Below are 26,391 nucleotides of genomic sequence, written 5' to 3' on the forward strand. Positions count from 1 at the left end.
GCTCATTCTCCTGACCTCATTTAGCTGTGAGCAGCAGGGCTGGGCCTGCCCTTGGAGAGCCCCATGTTGGTGCCCAGGAAGGCAGGACGGCCTGCCAGGCTGCGGCTGAGCTGTGGGATGTGCTGCAGGCCTGTGGTGCTGCAAAATCCTCTGAGATCTGCTGATGAAAAGCTCTGTAGAAATGTCAGTGCAATCCGGGAAGTGTTTCTGAAGCAGCAGCTGAATGTTCCGCTTCTGCTTTTTTTCAGTTATTGTTTTTAATGTTGCTGTTGTTGGTAAAGGTTGGTAAATGTTGGGCAAGGAGCCACGTGTCATAACAGCCCTGCAAAACTGCACTTTACCACCAGCCAGAGGAGCAGCCAGAGGCTGCTGGCATGGGGGGCAGCAACACGGCACGGGGACACCTGGAGCCACCTCCCCTTCCCCACAGCATCCCTGTGCCAGCCCATGTATACCATGTATACCCAATGCTTGAGCACGGTTCTTACTATCAGTTCCCTTCTTCCTGTGATTACTGCCTATGAGAAAGCTAGGGAGGATTCCATTAGGGAGTGCAGTGACAGGGCAGGAGGTGATGGCTTTAAACTAGAGGAAGAACCACGGTGAGAGCAGTGAGGCCCTGGCACAGGATCCAAGGGCTGAAGGGATCTGAAGCCAGGTTTAGCACAAAGCTTTGAGCAACCTGGTCTGGTGTTCTGTGCTTCCATGATCATTGTCCCCGGCACAAAGGTAACAAGAGCAGGGCTGGGAGAGATGGCAGCAGGGCCAAGGGCCCGGTCCTGTCAGCAGCTTAACCAACGTGTGTCCGGCTTCATCATGAGGAAAGGACGAGTTTCCTCCTGGATGGAAATGCCACAAAGCCCAGCTGTTTCCTCAAGGATATGGCACATGCAAAGGGATGTAAAGGTACAAACAATAATGCCAAAATAATGTTCATTGCACGGGGCTGGTTGGCTGGAGCCAGGCCCAGCAGCACCCGTGGGCAGCAGCGTCCACAAAGCAGAGCGCAGCGCCAGTTATGACTTTATTCATGTTCACATTTAGATATTACAACAAAACTCTTAATGACAAAGGATAACGAGTACGATAGGAGGAGAGGAAAGAAAGCAGTGTTCTAACTGGTTTGATATATAACCGTCAGCTTCCAGACACAGGACTCAACAAGGAGCTGTGAGAACTCACATACACTCACCGGTAGGAGAAACTCGCACATGCAACACCCAAACACTCACCCACAACACACACAAACCACACTGCTGTACTCACACACAGCCCATGCTGTAAGCTACTTGCTTGGAGGGCAGCCCACGGAAACATCCAATGCTGCTGCAGCAACAACAGGTACCAGGCTAAAATACTGCGATATAAATGAAGTGGTACTTGATACACAGGTTTTTTTCTCCACAGACACGTGTGCATTCATAAATAGGGAATGAGATGCTTTGTTTTCATGAAGGAGGCACAAACATCAAACCTGGGTTTTAGAAGGTGAAATATCTTCTCAATGTCGTCTGTCCTTCCATGGCACCACAGCCTCATCTCAAACCAGAACAAACCCACTTCGTTTTGTGCTCATGCTTATCTGAAGACTGTAAAAAGATGCCAGAAATAACTCAGGAGTGTGGGGATGGGTGTCAGCTTTGTACATCCCCATTCCGGTATTGTTTGAAGAGATCCAAAGTACAACTGTTCAACAGCTCTTCAGTATCTGACACTACAGTTGTTGTTCATCATCAGAGAAGATGAAGAGCCAGCACATGCTCATGTTAAGCTGCGTTGTTCATGCAAGGCTGTTGGCACTGATACAATGGGATGTGATTCTTCCCCCCACACGCCTCAAGAAGGTGTAAAATAGAGATAATAAACTCCTATGGGGCTGAATGATTTGAATGTTTAGAATCAGATGTCACTTCATCACCTTCCCCAGCATGAAGCAGGGGATCTTTAACAATGGCTCTCATGAAGTAACACTTCTCCATGGCGATGCTCATGAGCAATTTACACAGAACCTAAAGCCCCAGTGCAGCTGACCCAGCAGGCTGGGAGCACTACTGACAGATCAGGAGTGCTGAGCACTGGGGTGCATAGATGCCTCCATCTCATCTCTGCTGCAGAGCCCTGCCAGTGCCTGGCTTTACTAGTAGGTTTCTAACCCTCATTTGCAGCTACTCTGGAATTCTGCTTTCCAGTTTTGATTCACAGACATTTCTTGAGCCTCCTGTCAGCTGGGGCAGTGTTTCCAGGCAGAGAACTGTTTATGAAATGCTGGAAATGAATGAGAATGGTGGCTTCATGGCTGCACATCACCGAGAGAGCAGCCTGAATGTAGCTCTGCAATCTGTCCCCTTTCACCAGTCTGAATCCCAGCACAGGACACAGCTTTCCTTTTGCCAAGGGAATCACCGGTAAAAAAACACACAGGGCAAGATGAGGGCAGGAGAATTTGGCCTGGCCCGCACCCTGCTGGCTGTCCTGCTCCCCTGGCCTGGCTCTGCTGCATCTCCTGCCAGCAGCATTCTTACTGTGTCATAACAATTCCTTAAAGATTCTTAAATTCCTGGCAACTTTGGGGGACATCAATAGAAACTGGGGAATCAATTGTCACACAGTTTCAAATTCCATGTCCTCAGCCAGCTTGGCTCCAGCTGGTGCAGTTCTGTGCCTCTAATTGCCATGGAAATCACAGCCATGTCCTCCTGCTGACATGGGATGGGAGGGGAACACTGGGCGCTCTGCAGACTGAGGGAATCTGAATGACAGCCATGCTTTTCCCAACAGCTAAATAAATCTCCCCCATTACATTTGTGCAGACAACTATAATTAAGATTTGGGAAAGTCATCCATAACAACTCACGCCAGGAAACACATAATACCTTCTGTAAGAGAAATACAGCTTTGGGAAATGGTACATCTGATAGAAAACATGATTTTCAATGCCCAAACTCTTGCCTCTATGCAGAGGTGTGGCCTGCATGCAGAAACTCCCCAGTGCTGAGATGCCCCTGTGCAAGGAGCTCTGCCAGCCACCGGCGTGTGCGAGAAGATGACAAGCTGTTCAGACAGCCTGTGCACCCAGACTCCTCTGGTGGTGACGTAACGGCTCTGTGGCTGAGCCCTTGGATTATGAACAGGCTGGAAAGATGTAGGTGGAAAGCAGTGAGGCAGCAGCGCAGCAACCTGCTGAGAGTGACTGTGGAGGTTCCCCAGAGCCTGAATTCATGTAGCGTCTTTTAGAAACAAAGGGCCCAAATGATGAGATGGTTCCTCAGCAAATACATGTTGTCAGTCCTCCGGAGACGGCTGCATTGTGCTGGCAGCTCTGAAACAGAAACTGGAGAAGAGCCTATGGGGCAGAGGGCGCCTCCTCTGAGCCAGGCAACAGATCGTGGTGCAGAGTGGTCCATCCAGAATTAGGGCTTGTGCTCCAAGCAGGTGCTGCCCTGTGTGTGCTCAGCAATGCCAGCACACCAGGGGATGCAGCTCAGGGCACCTCACTGCTAGAGCTTTGTTCCTTCCGTTGTTTCCAAAACCCTCCCAGCAGCTTGAAAATAAACATTTCACTCCCTAACACTTATATCCTTTTCCTTTCAGCAAACACCATATTTTCACTCTATGTTTAGAAGCCAGCTGAAATTAACACAGCTTTGCTTCAGTTTCTCATTGGGAACAACAGATGATCTCAGTGCTGCTCTGGGAGAAGCGGAAGGCAAGAGCAGCAGACCTGCGAGCACAAAGCTCCCAGAACAAAGAATATAAAGCCCTGCTTCACACAGGGCCTGCAAAAAGAGTTGCCGTTCATCTCACTGGGAAGACTTGGGCCATCAGCTGATGTTCTGATGGCTGTGCTGAAAGGGCTAAAAAATCCCTGTGATAAAGCAGAATGGCAGGTCCCCCTCCAGCAGAGATGAGAGGGGTGTGGGTGTTGCTTGCAGAGGAGATGGAGAGGCTGGGTGTGCGCTGGCACCTACCCAGAATGAAGTGTGCACGAACCTTTACAAAGATCCCTTGGGATCTCTCTGTACACCTCTTCACAATGTCCTGCTCTTGCTGCTAATACCACCAGGGATTTCTTGTCTTTGCTTCTGCTCTGCAATTCAGCAGCTGACATCATGAGGAGAGAAGGAGGAAGCGATCCAAGGAAAAACATTCAGGCTGCACACCAGGAAGAAACTCGAGACTAAGACAGATCTATTTATATCTGACCTGAAACAGGCTTTCTGAATGGGAAGCTGATCTGAGCGGAGGCTGGATGCTAGGCAGAAGGTGCTCTAGTGCTGAACATGGGCACACAATTGCCAGCAGAATGAATCTGTTTGAGCCACAGAAATAAAAGATACCCAAGGAATCAGCAAGGCACTCTCTCCAGTCCCAGCACAGAGAAGCTGCAGCTGGAGATGTTGCGTGGACCATCGTGCTGTGGTTCCGAGGACTCTGGTGTTTCCCCATCTGTTTGGGATGGGTTCGCTGCTGGGGTCGGGCGTAGGTTGAAGGGGAAGCTCTGAGTGACCCTGATGATGTGCTCAGTGAGGGAGGGGATGCCTCGGCAGGGTGCCTCCAGGGCCTGGTGCCATTAGTACTGCTCGGAGAAGAAGGAAGCGTGGAGAGCGGGGGGACTGGCCCCCTCTGCGGGTGGGGTGCAGCTGCCGTCCTCAGAGTGTTCTGACAGCTCCCCGTATTCACTGTTGTAAAAAGTCTGGCCTCCGACCTGGGATCCGTATGACGGCCGACATCTGCCCCGCAGGTCTGACTGTTCTGCTGACAGCTCCGCAGTTCGGTTGGGCCCTTTACTGCTGTGAGGGAGAGAAACAGAAGGTCAGTCTGAGCCCTCCTGGAAACCTCCATCCTGCTTAGGGAAAACCCAGCTTCAGCAAACATCATCTGCTAATGCACAGGGTCAGGAATGGACCTACACCTCTGGTTCAATGCACAATAAATGACCTTGCTCTAAACCTTATGCACTGTAAAACCTCTCTATATAACCCAGCCACAGGGCTATATCACCTCCTCTAGATAGCTCTAGAATGCCCAGGGAAGGGTTGGGACTCCAGTGAGCAGGTAGAGATGAGAGACATCATCTCAGTTTCACCTGGACCTGGCATGAGTAGCAGGAGCTGATATAAACCAACAGCCAGGATGGGGGGAAAAAGAAACCACGGATGATGACATGGAAGGAAAGCAGCAACCCCATCTCAGTGCCTGCCAATAGCAAGTGACTGGCAAGAAGTCACAGAAGCAAGGGCAGGGACATGTCCAAGGAAAGGCTAAAGGCATTGTTTCCTAGAGGATGGGACATCAGGTCTATGGTGTAGGAGACAACAGGAAAGTGCCTCAGGGAAAAGAGGATGAGGACAAGAAGCAGGAGACAAGCTGATACAACACAGAGGCCACAGGGCTATAGGTAATGGCAAGGAAAATGACCAGCCTGATCTGTTGTTGGAAGGGAGAAAAGGAGAAGAGGCTTGGGACTGGCTTTGCTGGCACATGAGCTGACGTGGCTCACACAATACACTGTCACAGGTATGAGGTCCCAGCCTGCTCCAGCACCAAGCAGAGATGAGCAGGATGTGTTCTTACTCAGAATCAAAGCTTGGTCAAGGACATAACTACTCAAAACATCCTCAGCCCTGAGAGTTCCAGGTTTAGGACCAGCAGGCAGGAAGTCCTAAGGCCTGGACCTTGCCTGCCTTGTCACATCAGGGCTGAAGGAAACTCGGCTGGGCTGGGGAAAACCCCACAAGGCTTCAGTCTGCCACTGTGATACACCTCGCCAGAAAATGACAATAAACAATGAAAGCCCTTTTAATACCATCATTCCACTACACCTTATTATCTTGGTGGACATGTTTTCAGGCCTTATGAAACATGAGTTTGTCTGCCAAATGGGCATAGTTAATACTTATAAAACCTAAGCAAGATGCAGGTCTGTTCCTTATGCATTTTGCCTCTCATAAATGTGTGTGCAGGGATTTCTCTGGCTCAGAGCCCACAGCCCTGCTGCTGCTGAGAGCCCCAAGAGGCGTATCCTACAGGGAGACAAGAGCTTTCTCCTTGTCTTGCTGTGTTTGACAGCAGAGATATCTGAGTGGCTAGACTTAAGGAGTACCTGAATCCACCTTCTTTTCTGTGTCGGTTTTCTATCCTCTCAAATTCCTCAGATGCCAAAACCATCCCACTGTCTGTCTGATTGTCCTGCAAGGAAGAAACAGGAGTTATCAGTAACATCCCTGTCGACTGATCAGACAGGGAAGGGGGGAGGAATCGTTCAGGAGATGAGATCATGTCTATCTGTGATAGGAAAAATAGGAGTATGGGCATTTTACTTCCAGCAAGAAGCTGGATGTGCATGGAGCTTGCTGGGGATATTCTCAGCTGCCTTTTATAAAGCAGCACATTCAAAGGTAGGATTTGTGTGTGCAGCTCAGCGTTACAGAGTGCTCCCTGTCTGGAAGATGTACTACCATGAAATCTGTGAGAGGTGAGATGCTCCCCTGAGACAACTGCTACTGACTTCAGTTCTGCCTCCGCAGGAGATGTAAAACCAGACCAGTCTGCAGAGGTCAGGAGGGCTCCTGCTGCATACTGCGGTGTGACAGCACAGAGGAGCTCCAGGACAAGCACTCTGGATTTATCTAGTCATAGCTGGATTTCAGTATGCTTCACCGGGCTACGTTTACAGATTTGAGAAGGGTGAAAAGCAGACTCTTCTCTGAGACCATTTACAGAGCTGGCTTCCAGTTCTAAACCTCCCTGTTTCACAGCCAGACAAGCTGTGTTGTAGAGAAACACATTATGTGCCAGATGGGGAAATGAATGTATGTAGGACTGGACGGACTGAACAGGAATGGTACAGACGGGCAGACATTAGATAGATATGACGTTCCTCCCATGACCTTAACAGCAAAGGTGTCAGGAAACAGCAGAACATTTCTTTGCCCCCTGCTCAACCCCACTCAGATGCCACTCACCGGGTGTGCCTTGTACATTGTATGTGTCATGGGAAACTCTTCGAATGTCTTTATCCTGGATGAACACCTGATCTGATTTCCTCCCGTCAAACAACCAGGGAACGAGACGCAGTTGTAATATCTACTGACAGAAGCACACGGTATTCAGTAAAACCAACAGTCAAAGTCCTGAACAAACAGGAGCTGAACTCAACTTCCTGGCCCTGCAACTACAGCACGCAGGGAGGGAGGTGACCCAAGTGGTGGCTGTGGGGAGGAGGGTGGTGTCAGCTTAGGACTTGTGTCCCCTTACTCCTGCAGTGGGGAGCACCCAGACTGGGTGATGGCCGTGATGATGTTGGTGGGGTGTGTTTCTCTGACAGTAGCTGGAAGCACGAGGAGGAATGTCATGTGCTCAGACATGTCATGTGCCATGCACCAGTACAGGAAAGTAATTTTGCTTTTATAAGCAAGATGCTATGGCCTAAGTGCTTGGATCACACCTGAACAACTGGGATTTTTCCAGCTTCTTGCTACTGGGTTCTCCCCATATCCCTCAGGCTCCCGTAGAGCTCAGGTCACCGGCTGCTGCTGGGCTCCCTCAGCCCTTTTCAGAGGGGATTCACCTTGCTGCTAGGCTGTGACAACGTATCCTCATGTCAAAGTCTTCTTCATCTGAATTTTGCTGGGCAGAGGAAGGCACCTGGGAGAAACCATCATCTTCTGAGCTGTGAGAGTCATTCAGTGGGATGTAATCCTTCCCTTCCTGGTGGGAAGAACAGTGAGTGGCTTTACAAGAAAGGGAGGCTGTACAAACAGAAGCTGACAGAGCTGGGCAGGAACATTCCTATTATGTCTCGTTTCTCTCAGGCAAACTATTTGTCTAGAGATTTCTGTGCCCTCTGAGTTATGGGGCTGCAAAGGTTGCAGTTGCACGGAGGTGTTTGTGAGCAGGAAAACAACTCAGTCCAATAGCACCTACAGCTCTCCAGCCAAAATGGACAAAGCACTGTGCTCTGTGGGAACAAACAACTGGCTTAGTTTTGCCTCTGCTGGGATACAGTGCTGAAAGGTTAACATCAGAGGGGTAGGATGGGACAGCACTCATTTGTAAGCATTTAGTAATCTTCTGAAATGGAACACCCAGAAATAAAACCTAAAAGCAGAGCTGCACACTCATCACAGCTATAAGTGCTGGTGAGCAGCCACACGGTGGTGATTAGTAAGAGCTTCTCAGAATTACGTACATCTGATTTCTGTAATGGAACAGTTATTTGGTTCGTATGACCCTGACATTTAGATCTGAAGATAGAGTTTCAGAAGCCCTGGTGAAGTCCTGGTTTTCATTATGCAGCCATGTGGGAGGCTGGAGTGCCAGGGCCTTGAGTCAGCTGAAACATTTCCAATAATCATCTGGAGATTAGGATGGAAATACCAGAATGACGACTGAGAGGACACTTGCTTTGCAAGGACTGGAACTATAATAGGATGCAACAAGAAGGCTACTGCAGAGCTCTTGTCTCCAGTACCCCTGAATGACACAGACCTGGAGACACAGTGTTAACCCATGGCCTTCACAAAGGCTTTGCATTGGCTAGGGAGTCAGAGGAGGACACATTGAGCTGGCTGTTCAAAACCGAGCAGGGACACAGAGGGGTTTTTACCTGTTGGACATTTTCCTGAAGGAGGTTCCCCAGTATCTCCACTAGGTCTGAGAAAGTCGGTCTCTCCTTGGGATCACCATGCCAGCAGCTCAGCATTATACGGTAACTGCCAAGAAGAGGTGATGGTTTTATGTCACAGAAATCCCTTTCTACTACACTCTACAGCTTTAACCCACGTGGTTTCTGCTGGAACAGAGTGTACCTGAGCTGTGAAGAAAACCTTGGTACCCAGCAAATTGAACATGGGCCCTGTGGACCTACTAGAAGGAGGTTCATTGTGTATTGAATACAACTGCAAGCTCAGACAGAGCCAATTTAGACACCTCAGCTACTCTCAAGAGTGGGAAAGCACATTATCCATCTGCAAAGCCATCCCAACGTGGTTCTGCACAAAATTTGATGGCCATAGATCTGTCCTGCATTTGAACCCATCTGGAATACTCTCCAGGCAGCCACCAAGAGAGGAGAGGTTGTCTCTTCCCAATAGTGGATGAACAGTCTCTGCATCTGCCTGCCCTGCCCTGAGATCCATGATGTTTCTGACTCACATTTCTGCAGTAGCATACTCTGGAGCTCTCATCCTGGTACCGTCTTTGAGCCTTTGGCAGAACTCCTCGTTGATCTGGACTCCAGGGTATGGAGATGCCCCTAAAAGAGGTTTGAAGAAGAGTGAGGAAGTGGGAAGATGAAGTGTGCCATCAGAAAACAATCCTTATCCTGAGACAAGGACTTCCTCCTAAAACACATGGGATATGTGGTCACTTCTGATGCACAGCAAACATCAATTCTGACCAAGACAGGTTCTTCTGCCTCAGTAAGGAAGAAGCTGTCCCCCATCACCCTGTTCCTTGGTGGATATGGCCTCTGTATTTCTTTTGCCCAGACTGACGTCTTTCCCATCTCTCCTCAGACATGCTGCAGAGACAAGGGCCTCATGCACAGATTCATCTGCCGAGCTGCTAGGTGGGACAAAAGCCCCTCCTGCCTCAGCAGCACGTGTCCCTCAGCACTCACCCAGTGAGAAGATTTCCCAGAGGAGGACCCCAAAGGACCAGACGTCACTCTGGGTAGTGTAAACCTTGTCAAAGATGCTCTCTGGAGCCATCCACTTCAGTGGGAGACGGGCCTGCAGGAAGGAGAGGCAATGCAGAACTGTTCATTCAAGAACCAGAGACAATAGCTCTGATCCTTCCTCCATGGAGGAGTGGAGGTTTGGTGAAGCCAGAAGGAGGGATGAAGACACTGGAAGAGTATAAAGATAGAGGAGTGCTGATGGGCTGAGCAGCAGAAGGAAGGAGACAAATCTGGTGGTGATGGAAGACTGCACCTCCATCATCAGGCCAATGGTTCCTGGTCCCAGCCACAAATGATTCCACTCCTGCCTTTTTCTATCTTCCTTAGTTTAGTCCATCCCCAAGATGGTACTCACACTGCCTTTCCTGACATAGTCAGGGTCCTTGTAGATGTCTCGGGCCAAGCCGAAGTCACAGATCTTTACCACATTGTTCTCAGACAGCAGGATGTTGCGAGCTGCTAGGTCTCTGTGGATGCACTGAAGGCACATGAAGAGGAAGAAGCAAAATCAGAGGGACAGGAACTGCCATCATAAAGTGCAGAGCATTCCCTTCCCTTATTCTTCCCTTGCTAACCCGAGCTGTAATAGGAGAACTGGGGAGGTGAGAAGGAACTAAAAATAAAGATTTTTAAAGGAGATAAATAAGGGGTTGACAGAATGCAATACAGCCAAGTTCCCACCTTTGTATGTCTGTAACCCAGCTGTGTGCAGGGTTTTGTAGTAATAAATCATAAAATGATTTCACAAACTGGGACGTGAAACTGGAAACAGCCAGTCAAAGAGACTGGTTGTCCATGGGAACCTGTACATACATACACACATAATCTGTGATTACAACAGACCACACCAGGCCATCTCCAATCAGGCATGCACAAAAGAAGAATAGAGGATGGGAAAGTGTGTGCTCACCTTTCGGGACGCCAGAAACTCCATGCCACGTGCTACCTGGAAGCTGTAGCAGATCAGGTCCTCCATTGTCAAGGGACTTTGCCACAAGTCATCCACTGTCCAGGAGTACAAAAACATGGTTAGACATAGAGTTGTCTTGTGTCCCACTTGCTGCTCTCTAGAACTGCAGGATACATACAGCCCCAGGGTGAGATACTAGATAGTCCTGTAGGGCTATAAGGGACTCTGAAGGTCAGATCATCATTCCTGCCAAGAGAGGACCCACTGAGAAACCCCTTCTGTTCATCTTTCTTTAAGCTAAAAAATAAATCTAAATTAATTTAATAATTCCTTTAGGGTTTCTGAAGTCCATTACAAGAGACAGGAGATTAATACAATAGCCCTGTTGAGGGAATTGCCACACAGCAGTGGAGAGATCAGCTCTGTGGATGGGTCCCTGCTGCCCACTGCCATGCTGTAGCCCATTTTCCAGTTTAAGCAAGTCTGGCATTTTCTTGGCAAGCCAGGTGAGGTATTACCTTCCTGGATTGGCTGTGCTGTCTGGCTCTTGTGCATCAGAAAGCGGTTGAAGATAGCACTGTCACTAGTCCCAGACCGACTCCTTCTGTCCGCTCTCACTGCCTCCACAATGGACTGGACCTGAATACGCAGCCTGGGTGACTTCTCCTGGCAAGAAGATAAAAGCAAAAACCTCAGCAGGAAACACACACAGTATCCCCTGCACCCATGAGCTGCACAGTCTTGTCCTGCTCTTAGACTGTAATTCTGGCCTGGAAGCATTTATCCTCCTCTGCAGAAAGAAATTTCTTCCCTGATGTTGCAGTGAAACAGCATCTCTGTGTAAAACTGACATACTGCCAGACAGAGGCTGTCTTTCCCTCATTGTTAGATTATGTTTCTGAATGCATGTCTTCCCCCCCTACCCATGGGGCAATTCCTAGGGATAAAGGAGGTTACTTACCCTGTAAGGACTGAATCCTTCCCTCTTGGTCCGCAGGTAATTGGAGAGGTTGCCATACTTGCAGAACTCAACGATAACCATGAGTGGACCTAATGAGACCAGGGGAAGAGACAAGGATTTGCAATAGCCACAATTTGCCCTGATTCACATTATATCAGCCTTGCTGAGCTGTGGCACCAGGGCTAGGAACACACATCCCCACGTATCCCCGCAGTCACATATATGGCCAGAAGAAATGGCACAGGGGATGAGCAGTGATATCTGGGAGCAGGCTCAGCCTGTTGCCCTGTGATATTTACCATTGGGTTTGGTACAGGCACCCAGCAAATTCACCACGTTGAGGTGGTTCCCAATGTGAATGAGGATTTTCAGCTCTGACATCAGTGCCTTCTGTTCGCTTGCAGTAGCTCCCTCTGGAAACAAACAAACCACATCACGGTGATGCCTCCTCACAGCTTTTTCTCTCCCCCTGCCACTCTCTCCTAGCACAGTGATAACGTCAGTCTTGTTGGAGATTGCAATCCCAAAGCCTTCCTACATTTTGTTACTGCTTATTTCCAAATTGAATAGCAGAGCCTTGTCTGTAATGCTGTAATGCAGGAGCAAGGATCCAAAGCAAGAACACAACCTGCGTCCAACACAATTTTCCTTCTGATAGCCGTGCAGAGAAAAAGATCACTTGAGGCTTACATACAGATGCACACGTTTGAATCTCTGCCCTTTTAGCCTCCAAGCAGGGATAATGAGCTGTAAAACCGTTTGAAGGGAAATTAGAAACAAAAAGGCTTTTGATCGTGACTGAAGGCAGGACTGCCTCAGCTCCAACCCAGAAGGCCTTTTGATAATTCCTTTCCAATAGCAAGCACAGGGTTGTGCTCCTGCCAGCTCTCTGCTGCCTTTTCTCCCTGAGTGTTTAATTCACACCAATTCTTGCTCCTCTGTTTTACCCTCAAGGTTCATTCTCTGGTATTATGTGCATTTTTTCATACCTTCCTGTATACATTTTACTTGGGAGTTTGCACATTTAGTTTGACAAAGAGAGAAGCATCTTCCTGAGCTGCAGCTGAAGGGCCAGGTAAGAGTCATGCATCAAAGAGCTGAAAAACAACCTCATACAGCCAGGCTTCCCTCTGCTACTGATCTGCAGATCGTCTGTACACCTGCAGTGTCAGTGCTGCTGAGCCACACCATGATTCAGTTTCTATATACAGGCCACTGCTGACCATGAACTGCCATAATGTTTTCTTGGTTACTGAATTACAGGATGATTACAAGGCAGGCTTTCCCTGTTATCCTTTGTATCCATGTGAACTGCATATTCTACGAGGCTGTCCTCATACCTTTCAGCATTTTGACTGCTACGGTCTCACAGCTGTTGCTTTTATTGATCCCAAAAGCTGAAGCTTCCACCACCTTCCCAAAGGCACCATGACCCAGGACTTTACCTATGAGCAAAAAGAGAGGCACCATAAAGGAAAGCAGGTGCAGGATGGAGAATGAGGCTAAAAAACAACAACACAAAAAACCTTACAGGAAAACATGGAAAGAAGAAAGAAAAAGAGTCATAAAGGAAAAGGAAGGAGTGCAATATTTGCCCTTCCCAGGTGGCTGCTTGCTTTAGAGGTGAGAATAAGAGAAAGGATGAAGGGAGGAACTGAGAGCTGGCATGGACAAAGTGGAGGAAGGAAATGGTCCTAATGTGGTGAGAGGCTGTTTGTTGCCCTCAAACAGAACAAGTGGAAAAGGTAAATAAGACACCTTGCAGCAGAACAGACAGGGCTAATGTCACTGCTCTGTGTCTCAGAGGAGGTCTGCAGCCCTTACACCTCTCCCAGACAGAGGGAAGAGATTGCAGATGGATGTCACAGCACGAGGACATCCTATCCCAGTCCTGAACTCAGGGTATCTCCTATGAATTGGGCTGTTTTGCCCTGATTGTGTAAGAAATCTGGAGGGTGAGTTCCAGGGGCTGGTGGGAAGCTCTGCATGCAGCACGTGGGGGCAGGGATGGGGTTCAGCTCACCCAGGCGCAGGCGGTCTCGTGGGAATTCCCACTTGCTGGAATCATAGGGCAGGTACTCGCACTGCTCCTCCAAGGGCACCTCGCCAGGATCCATGATGATGGAGAGGTAGCCGGTCTTGATGTCTGCATGGGCAGGCTGCAGGAATCACCCAACACAGTGCATGAGAAGATGCCTCCTTTGCCTCCTTCAACCCGCTTTCCCCCGGCAAAAGGCTGTTCAATGTCCCCATCTTTACTACGTGCCCCATCCTTGGTTGACAGTCAGAGTGCCTGGAGCACTACTCAGCGACCTTCTTTCAGCAGATGCTGTCACATAGCCCCACACCACAGCAATGGGGCTGCCCCAAGCCCCTCTGAGCCCCCTCCACTTCCCCAGAATGAAGACAACCACGTACCCTTTTGATGTTACAGAAGATGAGGATAAGGAGGATCCAGAAGAAAACAGCGATGACCCCAGTCCCAATCAGGATGACAATCTCCACGTTGGTCTTGTCATCAGAGCCTGTGGGGTGGGAGGAAAAGTGAAGTTTGAGAAAAGGCTTGGCTGTTTCTTGGGACTTGCTTCAATGATGTGGGGAGACCAAGGAGCTGTGTGTTGACACTCTCCAATCAAATTATGCTCTGGACTACAGATGCTCTCAGTGCTTTCCCTGCCACCCTGCAGCCTGGCATCACAGGGAAGAGGCACAGGACCTCTGACACACCCCTACTTGGATGCTCTCATCCCTAGGGTGTGTTGTGTCTGCTGGTACCTTCTACAGAGACGCTAGCTGAGGAGTTCACGCAGCCCTTAGCGTTGCAGACGCTGCACAGGTAGAGCCCAGCATCCTCCTCCCTCACTCTCTGAATGCTCAGCCTCTGGTTGAAGTCTGCCAGATCAATTCCTGTAAGGCAAGGAAGGTTATGGAGGTCATTCAATAAGGAAAGGGGATTTAACTCGTTCAGGCAAAAAATAAGGCTTCTATTTTTTGGCCACTTCATTTTAGATGGCAGAATTAAATTGCACCAGCTCTCCTCTGTGGCTTATGGCTCCAGAACTACACTGGAAGGGCCTTCCTCAGTATATGGAACAAAACCCGACAGACAAGGTTGGACTGGGAACAGTGCCTGGGTGCTCCAGCTGGTGTACCAAGCTCTGCTCTGCCTCCAGGACCTATTCCTTTCCCTCTGCCATATGCCTAGATCCTTCCCACATTCCTTCCATGGGATCTGAGTCAATCCCTGCATTAGCAGAGATGCCCAGCACTGAGCTGAATGCAAGAAGAAAAAGGATTGAGCTCTCTGTGCTGTCCACCTGAATGTACATGTGCACACAACATTGATCCAAACCCTAGGGCACAGACTTGTCCACTGAGAGCATATCAAACCAGGGCAGAACACGATTAAAAACAGGATTCAGCTCTCTTTTCACCAGACATGGTACCTTGCCTTTGTTCCATCCCCAGCCCAATGTACCTGACACTTCTTCCACCAGTTTCTCATCTTTGTACCAGCTGATGTCAGGAACGTGGTTGCCATCCACCTTACAACGCATCTCTATGGAATCGCTGACGTTCACCCAAATGTCTGTCAGGTTCTGCTTGAGGCGGGGGATCTCCAGGGCTGGAGGAGCAGCACAAAACGGATTGATCAAAAGAATATCTGCATTCGTGGGGGACTTTGTGTCTATAACCCATTATTGGAGGGTGTCTTGGGACCCAGGTGCCTTTGCCACCTCGAGTTTAGCTTGCATGGCTTCCCCCAGGAATGGACTGGGAAGCTGACTGCAGCAAGAGTACCAGCAGCAAGTCACTCCCACCTGCCCTGCTGACCCTCACCCTGCACAGAGATGTATTTCTTGTGGCAGTGTTTCTCCCGGGTCTTCCTGTTCTGCACCTCACACACGTAGTCTCCCTCCTCGCCCAGGGAGATGTTGGGGATGGTCAGCAGCAAGGTGGCATCATTGGAGTCGGGCTGAAAGCGCAGCTCGCCCTGCATCTTGGTTGCGTAGTGGTGGACGTTCTTGCAGTCCAGAACCAGGGGGTTGCCCTCCTCATCGTGGAGCTTGGAAAGGTTCAGGCGATACCACTGCAGATTCTCGTAGGTGTAGTTGTCCGCATTGCAGCTCAGCTGTAGGTCCTGCCCCTCTATGGGCTCTTCTGAGGGCTGGGATTCGATCTCAAATCCATCTGGAATGGCTTTTGGGAAGGAAATGAACACGTGGATGAGTTTTCTTGGCTCAGCTGCTGGATACAATTAAATTGACTCCTTGGGCTCAGCTCTCTGAGAACTCACTGTCCTCGGCCAGGGGTAAATGGAAACCACCCTGGAGCCTTTAACATGCAAGCTGCGAGCAACTGACAGCTGCAGCTGAGCTGATGCTAAGGGCTGTGCTGAAGCCTCGGAGTCAAATTAAGATGTGTCACAAGTGGAACAAGTCTAGGAGGTCTGAAAGGGGCTGTTCTCAGCTCATCCTGCCGGGCTTTGACTTCTACAAACCTGGCTTTCTCCCACCACCAAAATCCAGCAGGGGCCATGCCAAGGGCTGGGGCCAGGACCCTGCCTGGGAGCAGGGCTGGCGGTGCCACTAGAGGATGCTCTTGGACCAGACACGTCCCCAGCCCAGCACGCTGCCTGGGCCAGCAGGACCTTTCACAGACATACCAGCTTATCTTCAGGTCTGTCTGCACGATTTGCTGCCAGAACTCCAAGCTTTTGTCACTCAGCAGAAATACAGGGCAACCCTGCTTTCCTGATGGCTTCCTGGTCACTGTTTAAGGCACTAAGTGCGAATGATGGCACCTGGCAAATCTAGGGGCTGCCTGGTTCAGGCAAAGAGCCCAGGTGACACTGGCAGAGGGGATGTCCCCAGTACTTACTTGTCACATAGAAGTAGATCAGCCGCTCATCTCGACCCACTTTGTTAGAGGCAATACATTTGTACATGGCTGAGACATTGGCCTCCTGGATGGCCAACTTGCTGACTGTCTGGTGGGGAAAGAGAGCAGCAGATGTTAGGAAGGGCAAAAGGGAAAAGTAGGTTTGGTGCTGCTATCTGGCAGACAGCCCTGTGCTGTGAGATGACTGCTCCATGGGCTCAGATGACCTGCTAGCACACCATTTATCCATAAGTGGAAATCAGACTCACAAAACCATCCTGGCTTTCACTACTTCACCCTATTATCTTCTCCCTTTAAATTCCAAGTGTATATAGACACGATCCTAAAAGCTTTCTCATCTCTCTTTCCAGCAAGATTTGTCTAAGACTGGGCACGCAGCCTGGCTGCTGGCCTGGGAGCACGGCTGCAGGAGATGCTGCCTCCAAAGGAGCCAGTAAAGGCAGCTGGGGAGCAAGGCTGCCCTCCTCCCAGCTCACACTGAACACACATGGGCTGCCAAGGGTGTTCCAAGCACTCCCCTTAGAGTAGATCTGCAGCTTGAAGCACATGTTTCTTCTCCTCCCTCCCAGTTAAATGGCGAGGTAATTACATGCAAAGATCCCTCTAATGAGGCAATGTTTAAAAATGCAAAAAAAAAAATAAAAAAAAATCAAACCCCTACAGGGAAACGACTTTGACTTTACTATTCATCCCATACACTTTGGGATGCATTTCAATTCTAAGTGGCAATATATTAGCTCGTGTTAATCAGAAGGAACAGCCGTTCATTCAGTGCATATTCATTACAGCTGAAGTGACCTAATTACCAGCAGTTTTGAATGCTGCCTTTCCTGTTTCTTGGGGATATTCAATACAGCTGAAGTGACCCTCCTGGTGCTGCTTCTGTGCGCTGCCTTCCTGCCTTCTTGGGGATTTTCCCTCCAATCTGCACTGTTACATTTGTGCTGGGATTTCTGTTTGACATCATCCTGCACTGTACACACGGTGGCTCAATCTGGCCTTCATGGCCAGAATAAAAACCAGGGGGATGTGATAAGAGAAGACAGAAGGGAGAGAAAGCAGATCCCTGCCTTTCTTTTTGGCTGCTTGGGGAGGAGCAGCATGTGCCCCTGCCACCCCCTTGGCAGAGTGACGAACTGCTGGCGGTGCTGGGGAACGGGAAGTGCCTTTGGAGGTGTGTAGGAAAACAGGAAGTGACTTTCGGAAGTGGGGGCCCATTTGTTTGTTCTGCATCCCTCTGCAAACAGCCGGTGCCCGGCACCAGCAGGAACAGGAACCGCAGTGCAGCGCAGGGTGCAGACCTTGTAGCTACCAGAAAGAAACGGGCAGTGAGCAGCGCCCAGCTGCCTGCAGGTCATACACTGCAACAAGACAGAGATGTTCCTTGCAGTGCAATTGGTACCAAGCTGTACGACCAGCACCATGCCAGACGTGCTGCCTGATCCCAAATGGGATCCCTGTTTCCCACTCCCCGTTCCAAGCCAGGTTTGGGGCTACGGCCTCACCTTGTTCCGTCCCTCCACAAACTCCACCCAGGTGTCGATGCTCTCAATGGGGTTCACTGCGTCCTGCTGTGACACATCTTTCCAGTCCTTGCACTCAGGCATGCGATCTCGCTGATGGCGCCTTGCTGCTCGGTGCTTGCTATTGCTAAGCCAGCAAGAGGAGAGAGATGGAGAGAAGGTCACTTGGGAAGAAAGCACCAAAACTGACTTTGTGTCTGAGAACTGATGCTCCTGGCCTCTGACTGCAAAAATTCCTGGGACCCTGGGGTATGTAGTACTAATGTGCTTTAGAATGGTGGTCTGCAATCACTAATGAGGCAAACATCATCTATATATGTGAAAACTGAAGCAGGAAACAGATATTGTTACCCCAGGCAGTGTCTTCACCCCCAGGCCTGTGTTTTCATTCACTACTAGAGATGGAGAAAAGAAGGAGTGAGAACTGTTTGTGTGTGGCATCCCCAAGGAACACGGTGGCACCTCTTTGGGGCTGATGATGGCAACTGGGGAGAAGAGCCCCATCTGCCAAAGACCTGAGATGTTGCGGCTTGCAGGATGATGCTGAAATGAAGGTGGAGCAGGGAGAGCCCAAAAGGTGGCAGAGACAGGGGGAAGCTGACCACCTAGCACAGGGGTAAGGTCACGCACTGGCAGTGCCGACAAAGCGCTTGGCGGGGTGAGCACACTGGTGAGCTATGTAAACAACAGGAAGCCAGAAAGAAGCCTCCTGCATCCTCTGGAGCTCTGCTAAGCAGAAACACAGTGGCCTTGGGAGACAGTGACCATAATTCATGGGCCTTTCTGCTTCCTGACAGGGCCATGGTGCACTCGCATGCAATGGAGAGCACTTTGGTGTTCCAGGCTTGGCAACAACCTACACAGGGCTGCAGGACCTGGCTTCCTCCAGGCACCCCGATGTCCTCCGCCCTGACTACTCTGCCTATGACTCCCCAGCATCCTTTTTTCCTCTTCCTGCAAGACCACAGCTAAAAAATGTCACTGCAGCCCTGCCTGCTGCTGCCCCCACTTCCTAGGGCACAGGCAGTGGGCACGCACCCTTCCTGCCCATCCATCCTGCCTGCACAAACACCCTCCTGGCAAACCGCCCCAGCATCTGGCAGGCAGCTGGAGCTTTCCATGCATGCAGCAGCTCTGCTCCCCTCCCTACCAGCACTTTTGCTTGTTATCACCCACCAGAAGATGCAGTGCCAAGCAAATACAGGGACTTCTGGGTGGGAGAGGGGTGACTCACAGCTGCTGTCTCAGGGTCTCACCAAGGGGCACTCAAATCTGAGACTGGATCTGGGACACAGCCATGGTCATAAGGAGACCTCGATGCCACACTGGTGGCCTGGCAGGACGTGAGCACTCGGAGAGATGGCACTTACAGGCTGCGTCGAGAGAACATCCGACAGGGCATCCATGGCCTCCACTGCCACTGGATCACCTCTGGTGCTGGGATACCATAGACTGTGCAGGTGAGGGCCTGGGGGCTCCTCCGGGAGTAGATGCTTGGGGAAGAGGTTTCCTTCTCATGGATACGTGGAGGAACTGCAAGCATCAGAAAGACACTGTGAGTGGCCCTGGGCTTAGCTGCTGCATCCCTAGGCCAGGCACAGCCCTCCCCAGGCTGTCTATGGAGACTGGGCACTACAGTGCTACAGCTCCTAGGGCAGCTCCTAGGGAGCTTAGGCCGCCAGGACAGGGCAGGTTATACTTATGCAGATTCAAGTGATGACATTTCTCCTTCCTCTGCTGGTATGGCTGTCTGGATGCTGCAGCCCCCAGCACAAGGTCACAGAGTCTGCTGGAGACAGATCCCCAAGCAGCAGCGTCCCTCTACTGCTTCTTGCACTGGCACCTGACTTCTCCAACACAACGACCAGTTTCTGCCAGGGGAAAGCCATAGGGCACCCAGAGAACTGCTCCGGCCCCAGGCTCCATGTGTGCTGCAGCCACACTGCTCACGATTTTCCATCAGTTAGGATCACTCTCAGCAGAATCCTCAACAGCAGATAGGAAACAGCCCCTGAGCAGGGGTGTGCTCTGCTCAGAGCAGCGGAACCAGGAACACAACTTCATTGTCCTGAGTTCCACTTCTATGGTACACTGCCCACACCACAACTAGCCCTGTAGTAACCAGAGCATCCCTCAGCATTAGGCTGAAGGAGGTGATGTAGGCACCAACTGCTTTAGGAAAGCACCAGGAACTCGGTCTCAGAGCAGCCCAAAGGCCAGTGCTGTGAGCTCAGCGCTCTCCCCCTGGACACAGCCCCTCCCTTACCATTGACAATTAACTGGAGGCTGATACGCTTCTCCAGCCCCACCAGCCTGTTCCTCAGAACCAACGTGTACGTCCCAGCATGATGCTCTGCCACATCCTTGATCTGCATTGAAGATTGAGATTGCTTGGGAATTAGCTTCCCGTCCTTGTACCTGCAGGGAGGCAGAGAGAAAATGCAGCCACTGGGAAGAAGTGTCTCACTAAAGCATGGTCCTCTCTGCAGGGACCCCCAGGCTTTCCCCAGGCCTGAGTCACAGGCTTGTACATTGCTGTGAGGATGAGAGTGTCGTGGCTTTGCCCTGAGCAGGGTTTGTGAGCAAAGCTCCCATCTAGCTCTGGCTGGAGTGCAGCACAATGCAGTGTACAACCTGACCTTAACCACAAACTTCCCTTCCTTCCCTCCCCAGCTGCTGAGCCATGGTGGAACACCCCAAGAACATGGGCAGCCCTTCCATGGATGGGGGAAGGTGACATCTGGGACAATCTTGGCCACAGAGGGACCTAGCAAGGAGGCTGGCCTGGTTTGCCTCCTGGGCCAGGGGAGGGAGGAGAAGAGAAGGTGCCTTGGGCCAAGAAAGGTGCGTTACCACTGGAAATCTGGCTGGGGATAAGCCACGACTTTCACCGGCAGCTTCACAGCTTCATCTCCAGCAGTGGCTTCTATCACCGGCCCCTTCCGCCACTCCACGTTGATGAAGGGCTTTTCTGCAAGAGAAGAGGTGAGCGTGGAGGGGAGCGCAAGGAGCCTGGCTGCGGTTCCACGAGGGAGCAGAAGGTGTCTTACCATGCACAATGACATCAGTACTCTCCTCCAGCATCTGGGCGCCGTTGGTGGCAGTGCACGTGTACCTGCCCAGGTCCTGCTGGCTGACGTTGTGCAGGGTCAGGATGCTGGAGAGCTCTGTATGTGTCTGCAGGGATCGGCGCTCAGATTCTATCACTGCTCGCTGCATCTGGTGGCAAAGAACAAGGCATGAAAGGCATCAGAGAGATGGGGTTGTGCAGATGGGCTCCTCACATCTGCATTTCTTTCTGCCTCCTTCCAGAAAGGTATCTCTACGACTGTGAAGGCAAAGAGCCTCGTGTGATGACCAACCAAAGCTGGGCTGAGAGTTTAGCACTGGTTTGCTTTGATCTGCAGTCCAGTAACTAGATAGGAGCCCTGTAGGTATTCAAACACCACAATGCCTTCAGGGAACTCCAATGTTTCACTGTTTGCAAGAGTCAGACTCTACCACAGAGGGGAAAAACAGAGGGGAGGGATCCCCTTGCTGGTGCTTGGTAACTCAAGCTGTGAGGCTGAAACAGCTCCTTTCAAACCAAGGATGTTTGGTCTGTATTTGTACTGGTGGAAGTGAAGCCAGTGTTTGCCCAGAAGTTCCTCAGAGAAATAATGCCTAAGAAAGGAAGATGCTTTCTGCCAGTAGAAGGAGTCTTATCTCTGCCTGCTTCCTGCTGCAGGAGAGGAAAGTGGAAATGCTCTCTGAGATGGCCAGAGCACGGCACGGTTAGGATCCTGAAGCAGGGCCCTGCCAATGCTGCCAAGAAGAACAGTGAATGGGCAGGATGGGATGGTTCAGAGGCCAGCAGTACCTGTTTGCCAGGGTATGTCCACTGGAAGCGGACACCAGAGTTGAACTCGGCCCACACTGTGCAGTTCAAGACCAGCTTCTCTCCCACTAGCAGCTCCATGGCTTTCTTGGGGTACAGCTGGATGTCATACAGTTCAATCCCTGATGCAGAGAAGCAAGGAAAAGACATTTCTGATTGATTAATTATTTGAAGCCGGGGTGTGGCTCTCATTAAAGCATGGAATCTGCACCTCCAACTGTGCAGTTATAGGAGGTTTGGGTATGAACTGCTGCTGCTAAGGATAACTCAGCATGGCACACAGCTGGAGGACAGGGCCATAACAACCCCATGAACTACAGCAGAGCACTACAAACTGTCCCCTTGCACTTCCCCAGACTTTCACCTGCTATGTGAATGATGAAGAAATTGGATTTGAAGATCTTCTTGTCGATGACTGTCTCGCATTGGACGAACAAGGAGTCTCTGATCAGCTGTGTGGGTACCTGCATCCCCTTCTTGTTGTCCCAGAAAATGGTTTTCCTGTCGGGGTGGATGAGGGAATTTTGCTGGAAAAAACAACATTTTCCCAAGTGAAATGAGAAGATAATGACACTCCCATCCTTCATGCTGGCTAACATCTCTGCTTTGTGGGAAGAAACGATGCAGCATTATGCTCTGCCTCCTGCTCTCTCCCCTAAGGGTTTGTCATCTAGGAATTGCAGCCCCAGCTATACCCCAAGCGGCTGCATCCTGCACTGCAATCCTCCCCATCCGCAGAGCAGGTCAGAGACTTCCAGGAATGGAAAATGATAGTGATAGCTAAGGAAACTGATGCCGATGTCCCAAACATCAGCCTCACCGGGATGGGGTCTGACCTTGGGTAGTGTCCTTCCTGGGCAAGGGAAAGGCCCCTGGCCCCCGGAGTGTCCCTGGAGGGCTTTGTACAATAGTAACACTCATCCTGGAAGGATGTATTTGCATTGTTAAAAAAGAAAAAAAAAAAAGGCATAAGCAAGCTGATAATAGAGTTGTTTTGAGTTGTATTTAGTCCTCAGCCCCAGTGCTGCAGCCTCCTTCCCTGTGGGGTTGCTTACCAACCAGGGGGTTTTCAGCTCATAGAGATCAGAGCAAGCAGGGGATGCTATGGGACCAAATCAACGTCTTGTTTTGTTTCAGAGAGCCAGGGAAGAGGTGCAAAGCTGGCAGGAAACCTGTGGGGTCTGCCCAAGGGAACTGGACAACACAGCCTCAACCAGTAGATAAAACGAGGAAGCCAATGGCTTGTACTTTCCATGGAAAATGTATCTCACACATTTTCCATTCCTGGCAGTGCCTGTACTTCTCCCACTCAGGCAATTACAAATGCACAACAAATGCTACGTGTGTTGGTCTTCAGCATCCCACTGGCGGAGCTCTCACCGAGATGAGTGTGACGTTGAGGTCTGGGATGGACACAAGGCACGGCACCCAAGTGTTCTCCTTCTTGCTGATGAGCAGCGTCTCTGGCTTGTTGATAAACGGCTGTTCAAAATCTAAGGGATACAAAGAGAAGGACAACTAAACAGGAGCAACAGGAGAAGTGGAAGGAATCAGAAGAACAGAAGGCTTTCTGGCTTTCTTTAATGCACTGTGAGCTTGACAGAGGGAGTGGTGCTGGGCTGATCAGCCCCATCTGTGATGTGCCACAGCGTCAAACACACCCTGATTGCAAAGGATGCATGTCGGGTCAGCCTGCTCCTGCAACATTCGGGCAGTGCTGGAAACGACCTCCCATTTCCTGGCCCCTTCAAGGTCTCTGCCAAGGTTTGACCCTTTGTGAAACCATTGGGTCTCATGCTGGGCTCCACGCCTGCCCAGCTGGTGCCAGTGCTGGAGCGGCGGCATGCAGAGCGACCTTCCAGGGCGAGGAAGTGAGCTGCAGTGCAATGGTATGCAGATGTCATCCTGCAGCCGGCCCAGCCAGCAGATAAACAGATGAGCTGAGATTTCCAGGACTGCCACTCCACTGCCTCCCAACTGCTGCATGCACAAATATTGACAGGAAGAGCAAAACCACCCTGAAATGACTTAGTGAGGCCAGGGGTGGTACACTGTGCTCCTCCACGTGGAGCCAGCAGCACGACAAAGTGCTGGCGGGAGGGGCTGCCCCATCCTGCTCAGCACATCACACGTGTCAAACCCGAGAAACCCAATTGGGGTCCATTGCGGAGGGGATTCAGAGGCAGCATGCAGAGATCTACCACGGCCCTGAGCCACTGTGCCAGGCACCAAACTGATCACAGAATCACAGATTGGATTGGGTTGGAAGCGATTCTTTTCCCCTGCTGGATGATCGCTAAAGCCACCCATCTAAAATGGTAAGCCCAAGATGTAAGTAGTAATGAACCCCACTTGGGGATCCTGCTGCTCCAATCACATTGACTTCAACCCATTCCAACTCAGTGCTCACACCGTTAAGCACGTAAGGATATTTATTTTAGTCTTTAATCTAGAGAGCTGTTGCTTCAGTTTTCTCTACTACTTCCCTAGGTGAAGACTTCTCCTATACAGCTTAGGTGAAAGAAGCCATGCATGGGGAACGTAATGGTGAGCTCTTCTTAAATCACAGGCTTGTTTCAAAGTGTGAACATGTTCCTCATTCCTTCCCCAAGCCCTGGGCACGTGAGAGGGAGGAGACACACAACTGGCAGAGGTGAGAGACTACGAGGTCCCCTCCAAGCTCAGAGGGCAGCCAAGAACGCACTGATTTACTGGGCAGCCCCAGCTGCCAACATGCTCGTGATTCATGCATTAACTCCTCTCTCTGATCCCATCACATACTTTCTATAAGGCTGTCTTAATGGGTCCAGTGGGAATAATTTAGTATCTCCTTCATTAATATATGCTAAGCCTAATGAGATGGGGGCTGTGCGTATCCTATTTCACTCTGTATGTTTACAGCACTATCTGTAGAGGTAACAAAACGCACACCAAACCAGACGTGTGAGAAATGAGACACGTGTGAAGAGTTCATTTGAGAACTGAGCTGCAGGTAAAAAACACAGACAAACCCACGTTCCCAGCCAAGTACAGATATTTTGTTTCTGGCAATTCTACCAAGCTCTTAACATGACAAACGAGGCTGGTGGATAAATCCTTGGTCTGACCAGGCTGTCTCCAAACATCCCTGACACTTACATCAGCCCTTTCAAACTCTCCAGGGACAGTTTCACATTGCAGCCCAGTTCAGCAGGAACAGGCAGGGTTTCATCTGGACGTTCTGCAGTGACCACAGTTACTGTGCTCCTGGGTTTTCCTCAACATGTCCCTTCTCTTGCCTAGAAGGTCTGTCCAGGAGGATTTGATAGCCATAAGAGGGCACAGCCTGAATGGAATGAGTACAAACACATCCTGTGGAGCCACGTGCAAAGCAATGCTACAAGGTGTTGTTTGGATTTGTTGCACACATGCTGTACACAGGCGCTGAGAGTCCCATGCACCCTGACAGCACGGGATTTATAGCCCCTACGCTCCATCACACCATGCACACTGCTGCTCTCTGCTAAACAGAACCATTACTGAGATGTAAATGATGCCAAAGGTGACAAGAGGTGAACAAAGGGACAAAGTGGTATTTGCTGGATCTCACACCCACACCTGACTGCTCCAGGTTTGAAATCCAAAATGTTACAAAGGGAATTCCACGTCCGTAGACAAACCAGGCTCTTGCAGAAGCACACCCTGCCTGTAACCCTGTTAGGCTATACTTTCAGCTACACGCTTAAGCAGTTCTCTGCCTTCTTCTAGCTACAAAGCCCAAGAGCAACTGAATACCGCTGCCTAACTCACAGACGCCTCCTCCCAACATTCCTGAGACCCAGAGAAGCTCTATTCTTCCCTAGGATGGGCAGCAGCGCCCAAGTGAGGAGGAGGCAATTGCCCAGACAGACCCCAATTCCTGTCCAGCAGCTGCCCAGCTTTTTCTGATGTGCCTCTCCATTTCCCCCTGCACATTGCAGAGGTAAATTTGGCTTTGCCCCAGGACTTCTGAAAAATGCATCTTGTATGTCATGACCCGCCTGGCTTGTGACAACTGCACCAACTTTAAGAAATGGGGGCGGAAAGAGAAATAGCTCTGCCAACTGCTTCCAGGGGACAGCGCTCGTTTATCTTGCTGCATCCTGCTGCAGGCAGTGGGGGGACCCCTGGGGAACAAGGAAAGCTGAGAATGGGCTCCTGCAGCCCCTTACTGCACTGAGGTCGTGGCTCCAAGCTTGGCAGACAGCCCTTCCCCTCCAATACACACCTCATAACGCTGCCCACATGGCAGCCCCTGTGCAGACCGCATACAAGGCTGTTACTCCAAGAAGGCTGTGCACAGTGGGTCTGTGCCACTCCTCCTCTCTGCTTTATAGAGCGTTATCATCCCTTGCCCTGTTCTGCCTCTAGCATCTCTGAGAGCACGACCCCACAGCTGCCCAGAAGCTAAATCCTGTGCTTTTTTTAGTGTCACAGCATCTCTGAGGCTCAGCTCTTGCTCCTTAAATTCCTACATTCCAGCCCTGCTGGAGCAATGCCCCCAGGCTGGGACATAAT

General features: G+C 50.5%; 1 protein-coding gene across 4 annotated transcripts in view; it reads right to left on the reverse strand.

Moving 5' to 3' along the window:
* Positions 1-929: 929 nt before the first annotated feature.
* FLT4 (fms related receptor tyrosine kinase 4) overlaps positions 930-26,391 on the reverse strand; it is a 45,632-nt gene continuing 20,170 nt past the window's right edge. Inside the window, exons 4-30 of one of the 4 annotated variants that reach the window (XM_085518747.1) lie at positions 23,236-23,348; positions 22,220-22,382; positions 21,838-21,977; positions 21,029-21,197; positions 20,832-20,949; positions 20,245-20,396; positions 19,349-19,511; positions 17,961-18,105; positions 16,435-16,543; positions 15,394-15,753; positions 15,032-15,178; positions 14,329-14,460; positions 13,972-14,078; positions 13,577-13,712; positions 12,894-12,998; positions 11,853-11,966; positions 11,554-11,642; positions 11,111-11,258; positions 10,593-10,687; positions 10,038-10,160; positions 9,623-9,734; positions 9,157-9,256; positions 8,609-8,714; positions 7,571-7,710; positions 6,966-7,086; positions 6,104-6,189; positions 930-4,787 (exon numbers count right to left, since the gene is read on the reverse strand). In XM_085518747.1, the coding sequence (XP_085374873.1) occupies positions 4,571-4,787; positions 6,104-6,189; positions 6,966-7,086; positions 7,571-7,710; positions 8,609-8,714; positions 9,157-9,256; positions 9,623-9,734; positions 10,038-10,160; positions 10,593-10,687; positions 11,111-11,258; positions 11,554-11,642; positions 11,853-11,966; positions 12,894-12,998; positions 13,577-13,712; positions 13,972-14,078; positions 14,329-14,460; positions 15,032-15,178; positions 15,394-15,753; positions 16,435-16,543; positions 17,961-18,105; positions 19,349-19,511; positions 20,245-20,396; positions 20,832-20,949; positions 21,029-21,197; positions 21,838-21,977; positions 22,220-22,382; positions 23,236-23,348 (3,710 nt within the window). In that variant the 3' untranslated portion in view covers positions 930-4,570. Of the gene's footprint in view, positions 4,791-6,103; positions 6,190-6,965; positions 7,090-7,570; positions 7,711-8,608; positions 8,715-9,156; positions 9,257-9,622; positions 9,735-10,037; positions 10,161-10,592; positions 10,688-11,110; positions 11,259-11,553; positions 11,643-11,852; positions 11,967-12,893; positions 12,999-13,576; positions 13,713-13,971; positions 14,079-14,328; positions 14,461-15,031; positions 15,179-15,393; positions 15,754-16,434; positions 16,544-17,960; positions 18,106-19,348; positions 19,512-20,244; positions 20,397-20,831; positions 20,950-21,028; positions 21,198-21,837; positions 21,978-22,219; positions 22,383-23,235; positions 23,349-26,391 lie in introns of all 4 variants that reach the window. The other 3 variants (XM_085518745.1, XM_085518746.1, XM_032447435.2) reach the window with 3 other exon arrangements.

This window comes from Coturnix japonica, chromosome 18, assembly GCF_054131305.1.
Source record: "Coturnix japonica strain WE chromosome 18, WE-NBRP24, whole genome shotgun sequence".
In the NCBI taxonomy this organism is placed as follows: Eukaryota; Metazoa; Chordata; class Aves; order Galliformes; family Phasianidae; genus Coturnix; species Coturnix japonica.